The sequence below is a fragment of the Lissotriton vulgaris genome, chromosome 9, assembly GCF_964263255.1.
Source record: "Lissotriton vulgaris chromosome 9, aLisVul1.2, whole genome shotgun sequence".
Lineage (NCBI taxonomy): Eukaryota > Metazoa > Chordata > Amphibia > Caudata > Salamandridae > Lissotriton > Lissotriton vulgaris.
Window position 1 is genome coordinate 1,131,347,396 of NC_141697.1, and position 23,359 is coordinate 1,131,370,754.

At 45.4% G+C, this 23,359-nt stretch overlaps 1 protein-coding gene across 1 annotated transcript in view; it reads left to right on the forward strand.

The window, feature by feature from the left end:
- Positions 1 to 2,261: 2,261 nt before the first annotated feature.
- Positions 2,262 to 23,359, forward strand: part of SUSD3 (sushi domain containing 3) — a 233,741-nt gene continuing 212,643 nt past the window's right edge. Inside the window, exon 1 of the mRNA XM_086939158.1 lies at positions 2,262 to 2,812. Within this exon, the coding sequence (XP_086795284.1) occupies positions 2,728 to 2,812 (85 nt within the window). The 5' untranslated portion in view covers positions 2,262 to 2,727. The remainder of the gene's footprint in view (positions 2,813 to 23,359) is intronic.

Consider the following 23,359-nt stretch of genomic DNA (forward strand, 5'->3'; position numbering starts at 1 on the left):
ATCATCGCACCCCAATTCCGAAAGATCATCAACAGCTCCTTCCAGACCGCCTCCTTTCCGGAGAGCTGGAATCATGCCGAGATCAACGCCCTACTCAAAAAACCCAAGGCAGACCCAGCGGACCTCGAGAACTTCAGTTCAGACCCATCTCCCTGCCCCCGTTCCCGGCAAAAGTCACTGAGAAGCTTGTCAACAAACAACTGAGCTGCTTCCTCAAAGAGAACAACACCCTGGACCACTCCCAATTTGGATTCTGCAGCAACCACAGCACCAAAACCGCTCTCATCGCCGCCGCCACCGACGACATCAGGACACTGCTGGACAACGGCGAAACCGAGGCCCTCATCCTCCTGGACCTCACGGCCGCCTTCGACACTGTCTGCCACCGCACCCTACACACACGCCTTCACAACGCGGGGATCTGTGACAAAGCCCTGGACTGGATCACCTCCTTCCTCACCGACAGAACCCAGAGGGTCCGCCACCTTCCATTCTGATCCAAAGCCACCAAAATCACCTGCGGCGTACCCCAAGGATCTTTCATCAGCCCGACCCTTTTCAACGTCTACATGTCACCGCTGACCAACATCGTCCGATCACACGACCTCAACATCGTATCATACGCCGACGACACCCAGCTAATCCTCTCCCTCACCAAGGACCCCGCCACCGCCAAGACCGCCTTCCATGAAGGAATGAAGGCCGTTGCTGAATGGATGGTTATAGAAGAGCCGCCTGAAGCTGAACTCAGAAAAGACGGAGGTCCTCATCCTCGAATCCGCACCCTCCGCCTGGGACGACTCCTGTTGGCCGCCCTCGTTAGGAGCTGCACCGACACCCAACGACCACGCAGGCAACCTGGGTTTCATCCTGGACTCATCACTGTCAATGACCAAGCAAGTCAACGCCGTCTCCTGCTCCTGCTTCAACACCCTCTGTATGCTCCGAAAAATCTACAGATGGATCCCCACCGAAACCAGAAGGACGGTCACCCAGGCCCTAGTCACAGCAAACTAGACTACGGCAATGCCCTCTAAACTCCAGAAAATACTTCAACGCATACAGAACGCCTCCCCCGCCACAGCCACATAACTGACCATCTGAGAGACCTTCACTGGCTCCCCGCCAACAAGATCACCTTCAAACTCCTCACCAACGCTCACAAAGCACTCCACGACGCTGAACCAACATACCTCAACAAACGACTCACCTTCTACACTCCCAACCACCAGCTTCGCTCCGCTGCCCTCTCCCTCGCCACCGTCCCACGCATCCACCGTGCTACCACTGGCTGCAGATCTTTCTCCCAAGTCCCCGCCAAGACATGGAACTCCCTCCCCATCCACCTGCGACAGACCCAGGACCTACTGACCTTCAGGAGACTTCTCAACGCCTGGCTGTCTCTGAGCAGTAGCAGTGTCCTACCCCAACCCTCCTTAGCGCCTTGAGACCCTCATGGGTGAGTAGTGCGCTCTACAAACGTATTGATTGATTGTGAAGCCAATGGAGTTTAGTTTTTCACCACAGAAGTATCTGACTTTCTTCTAGTGTGTGCTACCGTGCATATATGTCTCTGCTCTTCAGTGCTTGTTTGGTTGTTTGGTGCATGTTTGGTTACACTAGGGATCAGCTCTGCATTGCAGCTCAGGCCAGAAGACGTGCCGATAGAGTACATTTTTGGAGCAGCAACAATTAATGTATGCATTTATTTGTTTCTTTAAAGTATTTTGTAGTACTCTCGAATGCCACCTTAGAGCGCAAAATGAAAGGTAGTTGTTATTATTAGCCTCACTATAGTTACCCCTGAAGTGAAGTCAGCAGAACACCGCAATGGATGGGCCATAGTCACACAATTTCAATGAGCCAGATATGCCACAGTGCTTTGAATATGTCTGTGGGAGAGGTGGGCGCTAGGTAAAACATAATAATGTGCCTTTGCTCCGTTCCTATTATGCATATTTCTGAATATTAAAAAGTGAATGTTACCGGCTTATGTTTTTTGTATTTGTGGAGGTTTTATAAAACAGTGTTTGCCGATTCTAAGGGTGTACCACTGTTCCTAGAGCTGGCGCCCAGCAGCTGTTGAGTGGTGCAGCGAGGGCACCGAACAGCAGCAGGTGAGACGCTCGAATGAGCTCCTCTCTCGGAAAAGGAATGCAGAAGTGAGAGAACAGTTATAGTGCAACTTTCCGACACTTGTGAGAGAAACTGGGTGGGGGAAGGGCGGGCTTGTTCTAGCCAAACCCCCGAGAGATGGGGGGGGGGGGGGGGGATGGGTTGAGCTGTGAGAGTAAAGCTGCGAAAGACAGTCCTGCCTGACAGGCGGCAGGAGCAGCTCGGCAGCTCTGTGCTCACCCCCACGCCCACCTGCACCTCGCACCAGCATCACCGCCGGCCCTGCACCCCCGCCCGCGCGCACTGCCGGCCGCGGCTGACAGCAGACATCTCACTCCCCGGGAACTTGTGACCGCTTCACACCCGAGCCATGCGATAGCAGGCGGGCGGGCTCCGGGGACGCACGCCCCTGCTGGGGGGAGAGAGGGCTGAGGATGGCTCGGTAGAGTGCCGTGGAGGGCTGGGGGTCCTGCCAAGCCAGGCAGGCGGCAGAAGTAGTGCCCGGCGCGGACAGCCGGCCTCCGGTCTCCGCCTCACCTGCTCAGGCGGCGGCTGCTCTCGCCAGCTGCTGTTGTACCAGGCATCTCACGGGCACAGAGAACACTGGCAACTATGCAAACGGCCACGGCTTCGGTGGCCGACATTTCAAGGACAGTCCTGGTGGCGGACACGGGGGGTGATGTCCACAGCCGCGCAGGTAAGGACGGCGCAGATCTTTCGTGTCTTGATGGTCTGGCTGCTTTTTTTTTCATTCAGAGGCGCTTCGCTTGCTCAGCTGCCCTAACAACAGGCATACGAGATTTGTTATTTTGTTCTTTACATATATCTTTTTGTTATTGTGGGGCTTACCTGATGGTCGGGTGGAGAAGAAGGCGGGAGGAGGCCAAAGCAAAATGTGCTGGTATGTGTCTGTGCTTGTTTTAAATCGTATCTCGATTGGTTGGCATTCCACAGAGATCCATGAATATGTCTAAGTATAATGCAACATGCAGCCAGTGCACAGAGCGTCATTAATCAAAGTATTTGTTAATACAGTTAAAAAAAAGGTATATAGTACTTGGAACATGAGCCCATTGTAAGCAAATGTAAAGGGACCTACCTACCTACCTACCTACCTACCTACCTACCTATCTATCTATCTATCTATCTATCTATCTATCTATCTATCTATCTATCTATCTATCTATCTATCTATCTATCTATCTATCTATCTATCTATCTATCTATCTATCTATCTATCTACCTGTCTGTCTGTATTATCTATATATCTGTCTGTCTATCTGTCTGTCATTTTGTTTCTTGACATCTTTCCAATCACAGGATATATGTCATCCATTCGAGTACCAACCTCCCCCTCCCGGCACCTCCCCTCCCCACTGGGAGCTGGTGCTGGGCTCTTTGAGGTGATGAGTAACCTTAAGTGGGAAAGCAAGTTCAGATATTATATAAATGATCTACGTAAAAGTGTTGTTTCAGGTAAATATGTCTGAGATACCAAGATGTCCACATCGCGGTCTTTCTCAATGTTGAACTCGTGCTCGCAGGCAGGAAGTGTAGCGGGCGATGCTTGAGTAGGGGACACGCATCGTAACTGCATGCGCCTAGTAGTGCAAGAAGCCGGCGTGGACGACTGCAAAGGGCCTCGTGCACATTATGTAGCGCTCAGCAAATTAAATACCATGTTAGGGTGGGAAAGCGCAGCGATTGCAGCAAAAAAAGTCTCGTAAGGAAGAGGCAGAGAATCACTACCAGGCGGAGCGAGTCTATCGGCGCCAAGCGCGGCGCATACGCAATAAATGTGATTTATATACAATTCTGAAGCCAGTCAGCATCGAAACTGTTGCTGAGGAGGCCCATGTGTCCAAGAGAGGAAACTGCGCGCCCTTTGTCCACCCCCTTCTATTTTAACAACCTGTGCGGCTCTGCCCGAGTAAACCCTCGGTCACCAAGGATCTACGTTGTCATTGTGGTTTCCATAAGAACTGTGAGGGGTCACACCGTGTTCCATTGCTTTTGATTTGATATATGCATTTTTTACACAGTGCCATCATGCAAAGGTTTATAATAGCTATAACTGGCACCCTCCATGAACAGTTCACTGAAAAGCAGAAGAGGGGTCTTGAGGGCGGGAAGCATCCATTATTACGTTCACTGGAAAATGTATAGTCCCTGTAATTAACTACTCACCTGTAGTGCCGCTTGTAACTCTTTTGGGGGATTACACCAAATTTCAAGGAACAATTAAAGTTGCGGAAATGTATAGTTTGCAGGGGAAACAAAGTGTTACACACCTACCAAATATCGTCATTGTTAAAGCATGTCAGCTACACTACACAGTTGACCCTCAAACATAACATTACGTGTCTGTGGTTGTTTAACATTTTTGAGAGAGGTTTATCTTGCTCTAATGCTCTTATGTTTAAAGTGCAACCTCATAGCCACTGTAGCACCCCACTCACCTCTTAATCATAGGCACAAACTAACATGACAGCTCCAGTCATGGGAGGAGGGGTAGAAGGGCCTTTCGTGCAACATCACTGAAAGCTGATGTGAGCAATTGGGTTGCTGTTGGGGAAGGTGTGAGTCGTTCTCAAGCAACAGCCAAAATACCTGTTAGGGTGAATCACAAAAAGTCACAAAATTAATTAACCTGTGCTTAACCCTCTGGTAGCTTGGCACAAATTACCTCGGGCTTAATTTAGAGGCAATCTGTAAAGTATTTATGCAGCAGTCAAACAGCAAAAAGTGAAAATACAACATAAGAAAAATCCCACAATTTGGAAAAATCGAGTAACTTTTAATAAATTGACACCAAAATGATAAAAATCCAATCAGTAGAACCAGGGTAATGCAATATCAAAGATTCAAGGTAAGTATTGCACCTAAAAGCACAATGCACTACTAGAGGTTATCTGTTAGTGTGAGAACGGGTGAAACTCACAAGTTCAGGCCAACGTGATAGAGCGCAGACTGGAAAGTCACTTTCTCAAAGTCCGGTGTGAAGAGTCCAGTTCATGGAGGAGGAGGCCGTGAGGAGCAGGGGGAGCGTCGCCGATGGTTATCCTTACAGCATGAAGAGCATGCCGGTCGTCGCTGATGGTAGTTGCTGCAGTGCAAAGATCAAGTCGGGTGTATAAGATGGTTCTTGCTGGTGCTTCACATTGGCGGTCACATCAGGCTGTCAATACTGTTGTGCAAAGTTCAAATGTGGCATTGTCGGTCGTCCCTGGAACAATAGGCTAGGGTGAAGTTCTTTGTGAATGAGCTGAGGCAGTGTCTTTGAAGGGCAAGTGTGACAGCCCCACACCAAGTCAGGATGGCCCATCCTGCCAACATACAGACCCTCAATTATGATTCTATCTTGGTGGAATACGCAAAGGTCAACTGCCAACTGCACCTAGTTATGTCACCCAGAAACAGCCTGCTGGCACCAAATGGTTAGGACAAGTATATTATATTTATATTTATATTTATTCATTTATAGAGCGCATGGTTACACCAACGGTGTGTCCCCGCGCTGAGGCATGGTCAGAAGAGAGACTGCGGTAGCTGGGTACTTTTACATTTTGTCCTCCGTGTTGGAGAATTACCAGGTCTTTAGCTGTTTACGGAACACTTTCTCGCTGGGCTCTAGTCTTAACGTGATTGGTAGGGCGTTCCAATTTTTTGCTGCCAGGAACCTGAAAGAGCGGGCTCCTGTGCGGGCCTTGAAGATTCTGGGGATTTTTACCAGTGCTAAGTCCATGGACCTAAGGTTGCTTCCAAGAACATATTTTGTCAGCAGAGGTTGCAGGTATTTAGGGCCTTTTTGTGCGAGTATGTGGTGGCAGTAGCACAATGCCTTGAATATTGCTCTTTTTTCCACTGGAAGCCAATGAAGGTTCTCCAAGGTATAGAAGATTTCCATAATCCAGTTAAGATGTAATGACTGCATGGACTATGGTCTTTCTTGTTTTTGCTGGAAGTAGCTCTATGACTTTCCTAAGAGTTTTTATGATGCCATAGGATTTCCCGGTTACCTTCTGTATTTGGTTATCGAAGGATAGTTTGTGATCTAGCCATATGCCTAGGTTCTTTGCCTCCTGCTTGGGGAGGGGGACTTGTCCTAGTACTTCCGCCCACCATGCAGATGGCCAAATGGTAGGTGACTTTCCTACCACTAGTACCTCAGTTTTATCCCCGTTTAGACGAAGGCAGTGGTTTGACATCCAGTCAGCTACTTCCTTAAGACAACTACCAAAGCGGGCGGCTGCCTGATTTTTGGTTTGGGATAGCTTGACAAAAAGTTGCGTATCATCCGCATAGGATACTATCGTCACTTCATACTACTCCACACATTCCGCTAGTGGCCCCACATACAGATTAAAGAGTGTGGGGCTCAGGATTGATCCCTGAGGGACTCCCTGGGGTAGGGGGTAGCTTTCGGACAGTTGTGTTTTTTGGGCCACTTGGAAGTTACTTTTGTCTAGGAATGAGGCCAGCCATTTCAGGGCTGTACTTCTAATGCGGCAGGATTCCTGTCTCTGAAGTAGCTTTGGGTGTGAGACGGTGTCAAACACCGCGCTGAGGTCTAATAGAATCAGCGCGGCCGTTTGACCTTCATCAACGTGTTGCCTCAGAGCCTCCGTTGCCATAAGCAATGCTGACTCTGTTGAATGTGCCATTCTGAACCCTGACTGCGATGGATGTGATAGGTCGTTATCATTTATGTGCTCAACTATTTGTTTATTAATAATTTTCTTGGCGATTTTTGACACAAAAGGAAGTAGTGAGATCGGGCGCAGGTTGTCCAGCCTAGTGTACTCCAGGGTGGGTTTTTTCTTCAGTGGCCTAACAATTGCTTGCTTCCATTTTGTTGGGACTACGCCTGTTTTGAAGGAGTACGTAATGAGTTCTTCAATATAAGGTTGGATGATTTCTAGCCCTTCCAAGATTTTCTCCGGTCGTGCTGGGTCTCTTGGTGAGCCTGATTTTATTCCTTTTATTATGGCTTCTAATTCCGTGCTTTCTGGTATATTAAAGCTCTATAGAGGGGACTTAATTAGTGCTACAGGTACGTCATCCTGTTCGGTAGTCCCTAGCCTTGCCTCTGCTGGAAAGGTCTCGTATATTTTTGTTACTTTACTAGAAAAAAACTCGGCTATCTTGTTACAGCTTTCTTTGGTGTCTGGAATATCAGCTGTCCTTTCTTTTTGAGTTTTAAGGGATTTTAGGATGTAGAACAACTCTTTGTGTGAGTTATCAGCAGCATCTATTTTGTGTGTGTAGAATTCACGTCTAACTTTCTTGATAAGTGCGTGGTAGTTTTTAAGTTCTTTTTTGTACTCTTCCTTGGCTTTATTACAGTAGTCTTTCCTCCAGGTTCTTTCTGCCTTTTTAGATATTTTCCTAGCTTTCCTTAGTTCATCATTGTACCGGGGTGCGGTTGTTTTAGGTCTCTTAGGGAATCTAGTGCTCCAGGGTGCTACTTCATCAAGGGCATTTGTAATCCAGCTCTCTAACTTGTTATTAGCTATGTTAATGTCCTGGTCCAGTATAGGTTTCTGTTTCATGAGAGTGCGCGAGAAAGAGGCAGAGTTGAATTTTGCCCATTTTCTAGTAGTGATTGGGTTGGTACATTCCTGTGCCTCCATTTTCTGAGACGGTAGGGTGAAAGGAACTAGGTAGTGGTCAGACCACGGGAGTGGGTGTGGTGTTCCCACTTCAAGATCAGGGCAGTTGGTGAATAGTGGATCTAGGATGTGTCCCCCTTGGTGGGTTTGTGATTCTACCTTCTGTGCAAGATTTAATGCAAGAAGGTCTTTGCAGATAGTGTTTCCTTCTTTATTATTTTCCTTGTCAAAGTGTATGTTTAGATCCCCTAAAACAATGAATTTGTTATATCTCAATGCTGGGTGGACCACTTTATCCCCCAAACTGGTCATAAGTGTAGTTGCTTGTCCAGGTGGGCGGTAAATAAGGAACCCTGTAATAGTGGTGTCATCTGTTATTGTTAACATAAAGAAGAGGGCCTCACAACTCTCCAGGTTACTTTGTTGGACCTCGCATTTTATCTTATCCTTATGGATTATGGCGATTCCTCTTCCTCTCTGACTTCTCCTGTCTTGTCTAACTAGGCCGTAGCCAATCGGGATGGCGTCTATCACATCAGGTATTGAGGCGTCATTAAGCCATGTTTCGGTCAGAAACAAGGCATCTAGCTCGTTCTCCTCTAGTAGGTCGTGGATTTCATATTTGTGTTTTGCCATGGATCTAAAGTTTAGGAGCGCCAGTTGTAATTTTGCTTTGCCCGTGGGGTGTGCTGACAGCTGAATGTGGTATTACAGTGCCTGCATGTAGTTTCCCCTGCATCAAGTTGTAGTGTATTTCTGTAGTTAGCATTTTTTAGTTGATTACATTTTAAGAGCGCTTTTTTGGTGTATTTTATCCATGTTAGATGCTCCGCCGGGCCAGGGTTTGTGGCCCCAGGCCCCGGCCGGCTGCGGACGGGCGCTGACGGGCTTGCCTTTGGTGCGCCTTCGGCGCACTGACGGCGCGCCTGATGCGCGCTTCTGCGGCGCGTGGTGAAGATCATCCGGTAAAATGGGGTGCTGCCAGTGAAGGTCCGCCCCCTCCTCTCCTCTTGCCCGGAAGTGCTCCACGCTCCGCTCCTCCCTCCACAACAATCGGGAAAATCCCGTGGTGGACCGGGGAGGCACGGGGAGCCTGGGTGTCCAAGGGTGCAGGAGGACTATGGGTGAGTAGTGAGTGAGTTTTAAAAAAGTACGCCGCTGCTATTTGGGCCAAATCGCCCGTGCAATTTTTAAAAACAATGACTTAAATCTGTCACAAGTATACAATTTTAAAAAGGTGGTCAGGTACCGGTCTCGTCGTTGCTCTCACTGTGCCTGCCTCCCTAAACACCATCTTCCTAAAATGATCAATTTCATAAATGTGACTTAAAATCTGACTTTAACATTGAAGAGAGTTTTAAATTACAATTGCTCAGACACCAAACATGACGTTCCTACCTGCTCCCACACAAAGGTATCACTTTTTAAATGTAATATGGTAGCCTTATGCTGTCCTATGGGAGAGGTAGACCTTCAGTAGTGAAAAACTAATTTCAAAGTTGATCACCACCAGGAGAGGTAAAACATAAACATATATGTCCAACTTATTAACTACAATGCACCATGCCCTCTGGGCTGTTTAGGGCCTACACTACGGGTTACTTATATCCATTAAAAAGGAAGTTTTAGGTAAAATTGGCAGTTTAAAACTCCACACAAAGGATGTAATGGCAAGCGTGAGGCATTTTTTGAAACAGCTGTTTAAACGGGTGGCACAATAATTGCTGCATTTGATTTACAGGGATTGGGAACATATAGTACCAATTCACTAGGGTCTTATAAGTAAATACATGTGCTAATTGTGTGTAAGCCACGTTTACCAAGTTTAAGGAGAGAGCACAAGCAATCTGGAACTGGTTAGGAGTGAGCCCCAAAGCCAAAAAAAAAAACTAATTCAGCAAAACAGGAGGAGTGAAGGCAAAAGATTTGGGGAAAATCACTCCAAATATGGCAGGTCTAACAGCTGAGCTGCTGGAAAGATTGGGAGCACCACATCAGCCTGCAACTTGACACACCTACTCCACCTTTATTCCAATGCTTTCTGGGTCACACTAAGCATTGCAGGATATAGTGCATCCTGCCATTTCCAGTGCCATACCTGTTTCCTTCAAAAGTATTTGGTAGGAGCCAACACTTCAGTTATTATAATTAAATGTGAAGGAGTGTGTTGATTCTGAACCCAAAGGAAGCAAACGAAATTGCCACTGGTCATTGGACAGGCCAAGGTGGTTGAGGGTACACCGGGTGGAATTATGCACTTCCACAGCACAAGTCACACTAGAAATGGAGGGCAGGTGAGGTTTGATTGTCCACTTGTGCAGGGATACCTCTGCTACCAGTTGCAACAGGCTCCTGTGTGGCTTCACTATTTTAGTTCCTGGTTCAAGGCTAGCTTATATTGGTAAACCTTCATTAACACTTGTTATAGGACAGAAGAAATGTCTTGGTTATGAAGACAGGGTAAGCGTGAGGCAACCACTGGTTCCTAGGGTCTTTTGGTGTGCATGACATTACAGCCACGGGCCAGTTAAGAGGTGGACACTTTTTGAGGTGACTATAAGCTCCATTTGATAAAGCTGCCCCTACATTCAGGGGCTCGCTGGACTCAAATGACTGTCACTCTAAGATAAGGAGGGCATTTAGAAATCCTCTGACATGGATCTATGGGCACTCTTGGAAACTTTTAGGAGAGGAAAAACATGGTGATGGGCTTTCACTCTACAGGCCATGGTCCTTCTCAGGCCGCTGCTTCATTGCTTGATGGTATCTGAAACAGACAATGCTTATCCAGTAGTGGACTGCACGGATCGAGGGTGGTGGGGGTAGTGTATAAAAAAAAGGAAAGCTGCTTACTTGCCACGTCTCTCCTTCATAGTCCCTCGCTCCAGCGGGAACAGGAAACACATCCACTCTCCCCTAAGCCAATCACAACACTGCAATGCAGCATAATTACTGGTCTGAGAACCATGGTTCGGCCCTCATACAGGCAGTAGGAGCCAGGAAATGTTCTCCACCCAGGCTGCAATACAGCCTGGGTGGAGAACATGCAAATTGCACATGAATGTTTGGTCTGCCCCAGACAGCCGGCAAAAAATTCATGTGCACTCACCACTTCTCCCCCTGCTCTGAGTCCAGAGGAGCCTGCCCCACCCACAAAGTTGCAGCAGCAGGACAAAATAAAATGATAATAACATCAAGGTATTATAATTTGTATTTTTCCTTTACTACACTGCTGCCAAGCAGTGGGGTGACGCTCCTCCTCCTTAGCGGAGGAGCCACCTCTGTGCTTATCTTATCTTATCTGCCATTGCACACCCTTTCGTGAGAGCGAGGCCAGTGATCTTTCTGCACCCCGTCTGATCCACATGGCCAGAGCCTAACTGTTAATTGATTAACTAGCATGCCAACAGCTGCTGCATAAACTGCTGGAGCCCCATTACATTTGTTATTCATTCCAAAGTTTGAATGTTTGTTAGCTGGGGAGATCGGGAAAATTTGAAGATTGCTAGGGGAATTTGTCATCCACATTATTTAGATCCAGATATGAATTTGCAGTTTGTAAAGTTGCTATGGACTATTTCATAAATACGTTCCAACAAACATTATTGCGGTTTGCTTTTAATTCACTGTGAGCATTGTCAAGGCTAATGAAGCACTGATGGGCTTTTTTCCTGAGTCCATAACTTGAAGTCTTCCTCTCACTCCATAAAGTGTGTTCACATGTCCACCCTTTTGTCGCACCACTGAGCCTGACCCAACAGATGCCTTATCATCATCAAGGAGTGGTTTCATTGCTCAGCGGCTTTTCTAGTGTGGGCTTTTCCCATCAGCGGACAACTGATTACCAGTACACTTTTCACTGATGACATACATTCTGCTGCATGGTGCATTGGAATGGATATAAACACCATCCATATTCCACCTTTTCCATGCAGAACATCTTCTTCACTGAGGGCCAATTAACCCTTTCCATGCTCATGACGAGCTCAGCTCGTCATGATGCACGGTTGAGCTGTGCTGATGACGAGCTGAGCTCGTCATGAAACAATGGAAATGGGCATCATCCAGCACCGGAGGGGAAAACACCTAGCAGCGAAGGTGTTAACAAAAAAGCTTTTATGAGCTTGTGACATAGACCTACAGCATGCTCCTTCACTCACTCATAAAGGCTTCATGAATTGGTCCCACAATGTTCAAATTCCTATTAGTAACATTCATCAGGTGTGAATATTCCCTAATATTCCCATTTTAGTTGTTTGGGGCCAAATCACAAAGGCATTTAAGGGGAAATGAAATAGTATGACAGGAGTACTAGTTCATGTGCTCATAAATGCATGTCTGGGTGTCATCAGCCACAGAGTAATTTACCACTGATGCTTCTATGGGGAGCCATCTAAATATGTCTCAGTGGGTGGGCATGAAAACTGTTCACTCAACCCAGACTTCTTTTTATTCTTCTGCCCTTTCTATTCTCAGAAGGCATAACAATCTGGGAGAGTAAAACTTAGTCCTTTTTGAAGAAGAGAATTGACACTTAATAAGGGTCATGATGTGTAAAATGTCTACATTCTACCAATACTTCCTGTTTTATAATGTCTTGTGGGAAACTATTTGACAGCTCGGCTTAGGTATGATTCATAGAAAAAAAAAACATCAACTCAATTTCCGTACCTAGTTACTACATCCACTGTCTAAGTAAATACACAGACAATTAACCACACACTCTTTCAGAATGCACTGATTATAGCATGTTTTACTGACTAATGAGACATTATGTGTCTATTAAGTGCATTTTTTTCGTTGCTTAATGCAAGTAAGGTGACCACCTCACTCCAGGTCTTCACAACCAATTTCTTCAGTCCTGAAAGTTTCACCTACAAATCATTGTTTTCTGGTGTCTTAGTCTAATTAGTTCAATCGAAGCAAAAAAGTCTGCAACACTCAGAATCTATTAGATTGTCAAACGAAAGCCTTGAACAGGAAACAGTGTTTATATTGACCTGGTGGGAGGTGGTCACCCTAAAGGTAACCATCATAGATGTAAATTGTAGAATGTGCGCATGGTCATTAAAGTAACGCAGTTGCCCAGATTTATCCACAAGATAACCTCTAACAGCCTCTCAGATCTGGTCAACAAAACTATTTGGTTTAAGGGAGGGAAGTATATAGTGAAATCCCGCTAAGGCTGTAAAAAAGTGTGTTTTTCCTCAGGTTTTTAAAAGGGTGCCAAATAAATTCTGGGAGTTTCCCAGAGTATGCCAGACTTGTTCCTTTGCACCAGTGCTTAGTGTGTGCAGCTGATTGCTTTTGTGGGTACTAGCACTCATTTTTGTTGAATGAGCTTATTTTACCTCATCAGAATTTGACCAAGAGCGCTAAAGAGATCAAAAGCCAAAAATAGATGCAAGAGAAAGATAGGAAAACCGTGACAAAGGAAGAAAGCAGGGATGTAAATAAATGAACCTGTAAGCGTGACATGAAGCGACTTGAAGCGATGTATGACACAACCACACATGCCTCAACCACACTTGCCCTAACCATGTGGCCTTGACAACAACTGTATCATTACCATGCATGCCTTTACAGTGAATTTAATTGTAAAAGCATGATTGGTAAATATCCCACCCCAGCCCCCTTGCCATGAACTCTAAAATTCTTCCCCCCAGAGTTCTATCAAACCGTCTCAGCCCTATTAGTTACCCTGAACCGCTACCTAGAGCACAAAAACCCAGCCCCCTATTCCTGAGAAACAACCCTACCCTGAGCCTTAAAAAAACTGTTCCCAGCCCTTAAAATTGCTCCTTCCCCCCACTCTGAGCCCTAAAATTCATCCCCTGTCCTTAACCCCTAGCGTGCTGGAGACGGTCCACGGCCGTCACACGTCACGGGGCCATCCGAACCCCGCCCACTCTTAATTTCACCCGCACAGCACAAAAATCCAGCCAGCCCGCAAGGGGTTACAAACTTCCCCGACCCCTGACAGCATACCCCCGACCAGAGCCCTAAAACCACTCGCCACCCCTAAAACCTACCTCCATCTCCACCCGGCCCTAGCCCAACTTACCAAGCCACGTCCCGGTCCTTTTTCTTGACGCAATCCTTCTGGTTCCACTCCCCGCCCATTGAATCAGACAGCTAGAACACCGACTGCCTTAACCACACATATGTTTGGTTAAGGCATAAGCGTGGTTAAGGCAAGCAGTGTTTTGCTTGAGGGGAAATGGCACGCCTGCTTAAGCCTGCGTTGTAAAGGCAGTTTCCCAGAATGAAGTGTAGGCAGGTGGTAGAAGGAGGCATGAGACAGAAACAACACTTTATTTGTTGGCATCCCTGAGTGCAGCAGTGCTAGCGACAGGCTTCTAAGAAAACTTTGGGCCCATGCAGTGATGTTTTTTTATATATTAACCTCTATCTAACAATAAGTGATTCATTGATCGGATCGCTCCTCAGTGGAATTCCTGTGCATTTCCTTGCATTGCTAAAACCGGTCACCTCTCTCATTCTGTCTTCAAAAGACACTGAGCACCTGTTCTTTTCGTTGCATGTGTTTGAGGACCTGTTCTGCAAAAACCTTAATTACATAGAGAAATTTGAGGTAGTCACAGGTCATTTGTAAGGCATGCAGGGAGTCCACTCTGGTCCAATATAGTGAGACTGGCTCTGGTACACGAGCGCCGAAGCACTCTGGGGCAGATTTACAAGCCCCTTGCAACATATTTACGCTGTCGTTGCGTCACTTCTACGTCAAAACCCTGCGCCTGCTTGAAACAGGCGTAAGGCGTGACGCAGGATGTTAGGTATCGGCAGCCCCTGAGCATTGCTGGAGTTGCGTCGCACTTGCGACACGACTCCAGCAATGCGCCGCCCTTACACCATCAGATGCGTCACACATCTGTTTATCCTTGCACCATGATGCGCCGCATTGTAAATGCGGCGCATCTGTGGTGGCGCGAGGGTAGACTTGCGTGAAGCATCCTACCTGGTGCATCCCTGCTGACATGCAGGGATGCGCCAGTTCTTGTAAATCTGCCCCTCTATATTAACCGACTACAGCATGGCAATGTGTAAATATTCTATTCTATTGCTGAATACTCGCATCTGTGTGCAGAATGTTTACGCAGTACCAATGCATCCTCCAGTATTGTGGACCATACAGTTTTGCGTTGGTATAAAACCAACTCTGAAGAAAGATATACGTGGATCACCCCCTCTTTTCTTGTTTTAGCCCTACAAAATCATGTGTGGGTACATTACCACAGAAGATTGAGCTTTTCCTCAGGCAAAGCACTTTGACAGTGAGGAAGAATGACTATTGTTTATCATAGATTCATGACTATTGGTAATGATAGAACATCTCAGTTCGCAATGGCGAAGCCTTGATTATTTGAAGGGGTGCTAAGCACACGGCTCAAAACTCTGGAACTTAGCCCAACCCCCCACCACCTCAACTCAGACATCCTAAGACTTAGGAAATTTCAGAATATATATATAGTGTGACTGATCCCTAGCTTACATCAAGCTGACTGCCCTTTGGGAGTGAATTAACAAGACTATCTGACCTCAATTGAAGGTTTCATGTCCCCACCCTGACCTTCATGTAAGTCCCTCTGCTTCCCTATGACAAGGCTACAAAGAGACCACCAGCCGGCGTATGAATCATGATAGTTCATTTAAGCACAATATAAATACAATAATTATATCCATACTTTGACCCAGCGCAGAGTTTCAATGCAAGTCAGGAAAATCACAGCTTGGGAGCTCAGCAGATCCCTGTCAATGGTGACACCATCAAGTAAACAGCTGTAAGAGGAGACAGGATCATGATGGCCCTGAGAATTCTACAGAAATAGAGATATGTTTCTAAAGCCCGTATGGATCTTTTTATGTAAAATAAATGTTGTCTGTGCTACGAGACAGTGCTAAGTGGAACTGGCTGCTTCTTCTCCCATCTTCCCAGTACTCCTTGACAAAAACGAGTAAAGCAGAGCATTTGTGAAACAGTGCCTGCTAAGATTTCCAAAACTATCCATTTTTAAGAGAAATAAGTCTAAAAAAACGAATAAGCATTTTTTGTTCAAATAAAACAAAATCTAAGAATAGAAAACACGAAAGTGTTGGAGTCATTTTCTACATAATATATATATATATATTTAAAGTCAACAGCTGTAATCACTTTTCAAAAACCTCTGACCAGTGTGTGTGTGTGCTTGGGGGGGGGGGAGGTTGCAACCTCTCAAATGGTGTAAAATGCATATTGTGTGCATGTGCCTGTACAAATGTTTTGTGTAAATCTTTTATGTATGACAATTGTGTTTATTTAAATTGTGTGATTGTGGAAAGTGAAGATGCAATTTTTGTGTGTGTGCGTGCCATAGACCCCAGCAGTATGCATATTCTTCTGCAGTGTGCCTTACTAGTTTAGGAGAGCCCCAGAAGTGGTATAGTTGTAGCACCGGCCGAGTTCTCACACTAGTGACTTGCAGTTCCAGCACTGTTATCTTCACCCGCAGTGCTCGGTCTGTGACGAAAGACTCCAGCGTAGAGAGTTATCGGAAGAAGCTTCCTGACAAGTCACCAGTTTCTTGGAAGTGTAGACTCCCCACCCCCTCCAACCCCCCAGCAGTTTTCTATCAGTACTGGGAGTTTACAACACGGTAGGTTTACTCCCAGACGTGCCTTCTAGGACCACAGGATTCCAGCAGTGTGAGCCTCGCCCAATATTCTGACATGTTCTATGTTTCCAGAGTTCAGAGACCCCTTCATTCACTTTCAGGATTTCATCTGATCAACAGCATTTGTGCATGCAACACACGTAAGCGGCATTTCTGAATACTTGTTTATATGTGAGTTGGCACATTAAAACCAGACCTGTTGTTTTTGCCAGTCCTTGATTGTATTGTAACCCTCGCTTCTGCTCTCCTTCCCCCTATGTTAAAAAGCAAAAAAGACCCAGCTACAGGAAGAGAGATTGGTATAAGCTTTCATTTTTGGAAGGCCTGAATTATTTTACTGAGAGTGTCAATCAAACAACACATGAAATACATTCAGCTCAGACAAGAGACTGCCTTGCCCTCGGTTCACCCCCTCTCGCACTCTCTTTCTGTTTCCAGTTCTCTTTCTCTCACCTGAATTGACTGTGCTTCTCGGCTGGACACATTACTAGAAAATTGGCATTTCATGGTTGACTTGGTACAAAATGATATAGTCTAGCTAGAGCACTGCTCATTAAGAGTTGAACACTCTCTTCTGGCAGCCTGGCCTTGGCTGGATCAATGCACTTAGGTCTAAGAGAGAAGGCCAAGTACCCCTTCAACCTTTACACTTTCTTCCAAATAAACATCCTTGCTCTTAGACAGGAATGCTTTATGCCTTACTGATAGTTGCAGGATATATTCTCCCTTTTCAACAATTCTTTGCAAAGTTCTCCAACTGAATTTGCCCTACACTTCTATGGGAAGAGGGTTTTAAAGATAAAATTAACCAATGGCTGAGATGTCTTAGGTTTGACCTTGGAGTGACATTGCAGCATCCAAGGCAAAAGATTACCTGACAAACACATTCATGCTAACCTCCTCCCTTTCCCATGGAGAAGGAAGGAGCCACCTTCATTTTTGAGCTCACCCCATCACTATTCTGTTGTTTAGAAGGAAAGGTGTGTTGGGGGGCAGGGGGCGGGGGGGGGGGGGGGTCATCGGCTGCAGAAGAAGCCCTCCTCATCTATTGAGCCATGTCTGAAAATCTTACTTTTCCCCCACCTGAAGTGAGCAGTCCAGGGAGGGGCAGCAGCATGTTTTTGACCCCTCTGTGTACATCATTTTACATGGTGTTTCATGATTTACAGCCTCCTAGTACACTGTGTAGCAGAGCAATTTCTCCTTCCCTGGCACTTTTTTTGACAGGCAAGCTGAATCCCCTGACTCGTGCATCATAGACATGCTGTTGTGCCTAGAGACACGAGTGATCACACACCACTCTTAGAACAACCAGGGCGTAGCCATGAAGGAATGCAAATAAGTTCCCTTTCATTTTGTAAAAAAACTAATTTTTGATGCTGGATCAGCAAACCTCAACCTGCAGTTCTCTGATTCCATGGCAAGGTCATGCACATTTTAGGTCACCCCTTTACATTTATGGTGTTTGTGAACATCACAACCTCGGTTGGTTCTGTAGACATTTATAAACATTTGACCAAAATGAAGTGCAGATGAGTACTGGGTACAGAGAATGACAAAAAAAGTACACTGTGTCCCCATTGCCTATATATCATAGTCACACATCGTACTTTGAAGGTAATGTGGGCATGTGTTATACAGAGAAGGCAGGGAAAAAAGAAATGCCACTACCTGCAGAAAAAACCCTTAGATCATGCCCTGCAGATAAAGAAGGCAGTGCTACTAATCATTGCTACTAATGTCTATACTGGGAGCTGTGCTGGCAAATGTACAGCACATAAAACATGACCCTTGGCAATGACATACAGGGACATTATGTTTGGGAACTGTGCACGGGGCATGACCATGCATGAGTATTACTCATAGGGCCTGGCACGCTCATGCCTCTGCAGGAAGTTACAGATTACTTCCTCCAGAACTGGTTCCCATGGCACCAGTTCAGTGGTACAAAGTTTCCTCTGCTGTTTTCTCCTTGGAACCAACAAGAAGATAATTTAAGAACACCATTTGACTGAGTTCTTTGAGCATCTTACCGGTTTCCACTATGGCACTATCTCCTTACCTTCTAGACATGTTAGAAGCAATTCTCCTCCAGAGCCCTGTAGTCCTCTGTATACCAAATCTCTCCACACAACTGATACAACATTTTGGAACCTTCAGTCAACTCTGAATCTTTTCACAAGCTTGCATTAGTGCTTCCGGCGACCTTATCTAGGGATAAAGGGCCACATGTTTCATTGGTTGCAAACGATGAATCGAGCCGTTTGCGACTGCTAAAAATTCCTAATTGCGAATCGCAATTAGGAACTTGCAAAATGTCTCCGTCGTACATGTAGCCCAAAGTTCTTTCCTCAGCAGATTACACCTTAAAAAAATTTTTTTTTTCATTTTCTGCAAAACATATTACAATTAGTAATACAGAAATGTATAAACGGAAGAGATTGCTTAAATTATGAGTGGTACATGCATGCACATTTCAAAGCGATCATGGGTAGGGTGACTGGTTGCATTACAGAGGAATCATAGTAGGACCCGTACTACGAAGTGGGGCCCTAGTCAGCGGGTCTCGGGGAGTCCTCGGATAGAGGCGATGCAGAGTTCGCACTCTGGACAGTAAGTAGTCACTGAGAGATTGCCAGATACTTCGCTTGTTATATTGCAATATGTCATTCTATTTAGCCAAGCTTTGCAAGATGGATGGGTCCCATTGCCCCAGTTCAGTAATATCTCTCTTTTTGCCAGTAGCAGGACCATTGCAGTAAATTTGCGGCTACTTTTCCATCGAGATCATACAGGAAATGCTGTCAAACACGTCAGCTTCTCCACTGCTTTCCTCCATGTTGCCATTGTGTGCTTATGCCCCAGCATTTCTTTTTTCACTGCGCATTTTAGCAAACCCACTTAACATTGTCCGCTCTTTCACCACATTGCGGTTTCTCGTGTTCTTTCCCCACACCTGTACCCTCAGTGATGCGTCCTCCACCAGAGCCCGTTTTGCTTGGTCCCCTGTCCTCCTGTTGCGTTCCTGAACACTCCTTGATTCCCCACACCCTCCCTCGATTTTTACTTTTCTCCACCCACACTACATTCTTATCTTTTTGTTTACCAATCCAACTCAGATCGACAAACAAAAAGAAAAAAAGGACTTGTGCCTTGTTTGTAGGCAGACACATGCTTGATGTGCATGCCTACAAAATGACGGGGCTGGCCCTGTAGACTTTTGACTTTATTAAAAGCTATGCTGCAGAATATTGAGGATGCTGCACGGTATGGCTCAAACCATTGACAAAGCCAGTAGGTCCCAAATGCATGACCTATTGGCTTTGCCAATGTACTTCAAATGCATTCCTGTACGGAAGAGCGCATCTCAGGAACTAATGCAGCCCAAAGGTCTGTGGTCAGAACAACTGGTAGCCAAAGTCACTTATATCGCCAGATCCACAAACATGTGACCCGCCCCCCACTACATTGCCTAATCCCTTTGAAATTCTTTAGCCATGCATGGAAGGCCAGGGATAGGTGAACTGAGAGTGTATTTTCTGTATTCCCAAAACAATATTCTGATAGCGTTTAATATTAGCATTGCCACATTAGTCAGGCATGAAAGGGTACACACTAACATGTCCAATAAGGCTACAGCTTTTGTTATCTTATACCCCTATAAGAAGTTGCCCCTTTTCACTGTCACTGGAGCCCAATTCCTAATTCCTAATTTTGGTTTGGCTTTTTTGTCTCTCTTGTGACAGAGTTTCAGTTCCTGCAAAGCACACTGATGCATGCTACTCAGCATTTGCATCTCTCTTGCTTTAGGGTGGTCCAAATGTAACATAACCAGGGAGTCTGAATAAGCTATTAATGGTTGACACTGCTCACTGATTACCTGGAGTCATTCACTTCATGTCATGGAGTCATAGAGAGCTGCCCTTAAAAAAGAAAGACGTCACGTGAGGCACAGTATCTGTGAGATCCGGTTAGCAGTGGTCAAAGTTTAAGGCTCAAAAGAAATGGTACATCTTGGGATACAGCAAGGGGGAAGGAATTCAACCCAAACACCCATCTTCTATCTATGGGTGGATTCGTCAAGCAACCGAATAGTGAATTCCATTCAGGCAAGTTGGCCTCATAGCTAGTGATTGTGGCTATTAGGTAAACCTGAATGGATCTAATTCCCAATGGTTGGACAAGCCAACCTTTAAATTCACCTTAAGATGATGCACAAGAGGAGTAGTCAGCAGCACTTAAGGAGTATACTACCTGAAGCTATAAGAATGAAAAGGAACAGAGGGCAGAAATCAAAGAAATGCTAGAGTCCTAATTAAAAAAATATAATGCACTATTATTAGCTTTGACATCAAAGCATGGGCTTTTCAGTGGGGACACTAGTGTCTGAATCTGTACAGCGGAGCTTAATCCTGAGCCAGCTACAACAGACAGAATGGGGGTTGGGAGCACACTGCCTCACAGTCCCAGCACATTTTGCCCCTTTGCATCCTGGTAAATGCAGTACAGAGTTCAAACTTACTTCAAAATTAGCTGGAGTTTTTCACCAAAGTTCGCATCTCTTGGAACCACTTCAGACTGATGGGGCAAAAGACTCTTCTGAGTGACTAGTATTTCTCTATTTACAAGTAAACAGGAAATGCTGTCCGAATTGGGAATTATAAGTCATGTGGAAAAAAACCCAGGGTCCTCTCTTTTCCTTAAGCACCTCCCCCATGCAAACTTGTCGCTAGCTAAAAAAGCCTTTAATGTTCGAATAGGAAACTAGTAAAAAACGGACAAAAATAGTGAACGAATACACAAACTGGGCGTGGAACACACATTTTGACCACAATTGCCCATTTCCCTGGGACATTCAGGTTGCAACTCGGAATAACTAGATAGTCCATATCTGGGAATTACCAATAACTGGTTTCAGTAATTTCAGGTGCTGGAATAATTTACCCTGCTTACCATGAAGAACTTTGGGTGCCAAACAATGTAATTTCTCTTTAATAGCCTATAGCGTTTTCCTGTCTTTTTTGTTGAAATTTGCAACCACAATTTAAAAGGAACTCACTATCTAGGGGCCTTCAGAACATGGCATCACAAGAACTGACATCTGTAATTATGCTAGAACGACTCGATTAGAAAACACTCAGAAAAACGCAAATATGGTGAAATATATTTCCGTCCTCGATATCAGAGGGATATTTCCCAGGAGTGTTGTATCTGCTGTATCACATGTCTGAGTTTTTCAAAATTGCAAAAGTGTTTGATTGAAATATTATGAAGTGTTTAGAGAAAGGAATATCTCTCAAAAATGTTGCAGAGCTCTTTGTGTTATAATTAAACACACAACCGTAGTGTTATCACTCTCAATGGAACTATTTCTCTGTCTCAAATCAAGAAGTAATTACAACTTCCTGTTTGGTCTAAACAGTTATTTCTCAGTTATATACTTTGGCAGTTTTATGTAAGAGTTGGTCTGGTATGAGCACAGATCTCAAGGGCACAGAAGGACAAATGGCAAGGTCTCCATTGCTTTCCTGAAGATGGTTATTCATTTACTGATGTCCATGGGAGCAGATTTCCAATCCTGATCAGGCTCCATAATCCTTTTAGCTGCCATTTTATCTGAGCTCTAATCTACAGAGAATCTCTTCCACATTTTCCTGATGTTGGATTAGTCTTTGATTGACAAGCCTGCTCTTATCTACCTTCTCCTATCTTAAGACGTGGCAAATACTGCACCTCCTCGGACTGCCCATTAGTTTTTCCCCAACACAGATGTTGATAGTGGTGTTTGAGCATTTTTTTAATAGGCTTGTTATACTTTCACTCGCCTGCCTCAGTTGTGGATGGTAGTTCTTACTAAGTCACGCCCACTAGTGTGTGATAACGAGATGCACATCAAACGTTTCCTTCATATGATTTAATGTTGCATTAAAGCGCATTTAATTAATTCGTAAACTAATTCATTTAATCATTCTTTTATTAATTAATTTCTATAGAAGAATTAAGGATGCGAAACATGTATTATCGGGAGAAAGCCTATTTCCATGCCCTATGCATTGATTTGTCTACATTTGATCAGATATTTTACAGCTCTAGCCTTTGCTTTACGCTATGACATCTACGAAGAATACATTTTCTCTCTCACTCTCTCGCATACACTCTCTTGCTCTATCTTTACCTATCTCCCCCACATTTATGGAACAAAGCTAAAGCTCAAATATGTGAATATCTAAAGTCAAGGCATTCCACTCTATCACTACAAACAGGGGTTTTCTCAATGCTTAAGGCTTTATAAAGAGTTTTAGTAAGTGCTCACGAGGCACCATCACTGTTATGATTTATGATTACATTGGTTGCATGTAAAGGGTAGGCCTGGGCGTAACTGGTAGAGTTTCACTCCGGGGAATTACGCTGAGTTACAAAAAAGCAGCTGAATTCAGTCAATGGCCAGAAATAGGCAGGTCGCACTGCTCACACTTTAATCTAGCGGCAGGAGCTCGTCCAATGCTGCAAAAATCAGTCCGAATGGCACCACACAGCCAGTGGCGTAACTCCGCACTAAATCTAGAGCTCCCCGGCAGAAGTGCGGTGCTGACGGGGCCTCCTGGAGGGTGAGGCCCCCCCGCACCGCGGGGGCTGCAGGGGCCTGTGTTACGCCCCTGCACACAGCGCACCAGAGGGAGCAGCTTCTTGAGTTGATTTTGCTACAACTCCAGTAAAGTTTCTACTCGATCAGCAGCTTTCTGACCACGAATGGTTGCGAATGGTTGCGACCACCTTCGCTGGAGAAATCTCATCGAGTGCCAACTATCAGAGTGAGAAAACTCTCTGCCAAGTGGCGGTTGGCGTAATTTGGCTGGAACTGCGCGTTACTAGAGTAATACGGAGTGGCCAAAATTCTGTTAATTCCGCCCGTGGGGCAGAATATATCACACACCCTTTGTGGAGGGTTGTTTATGAACA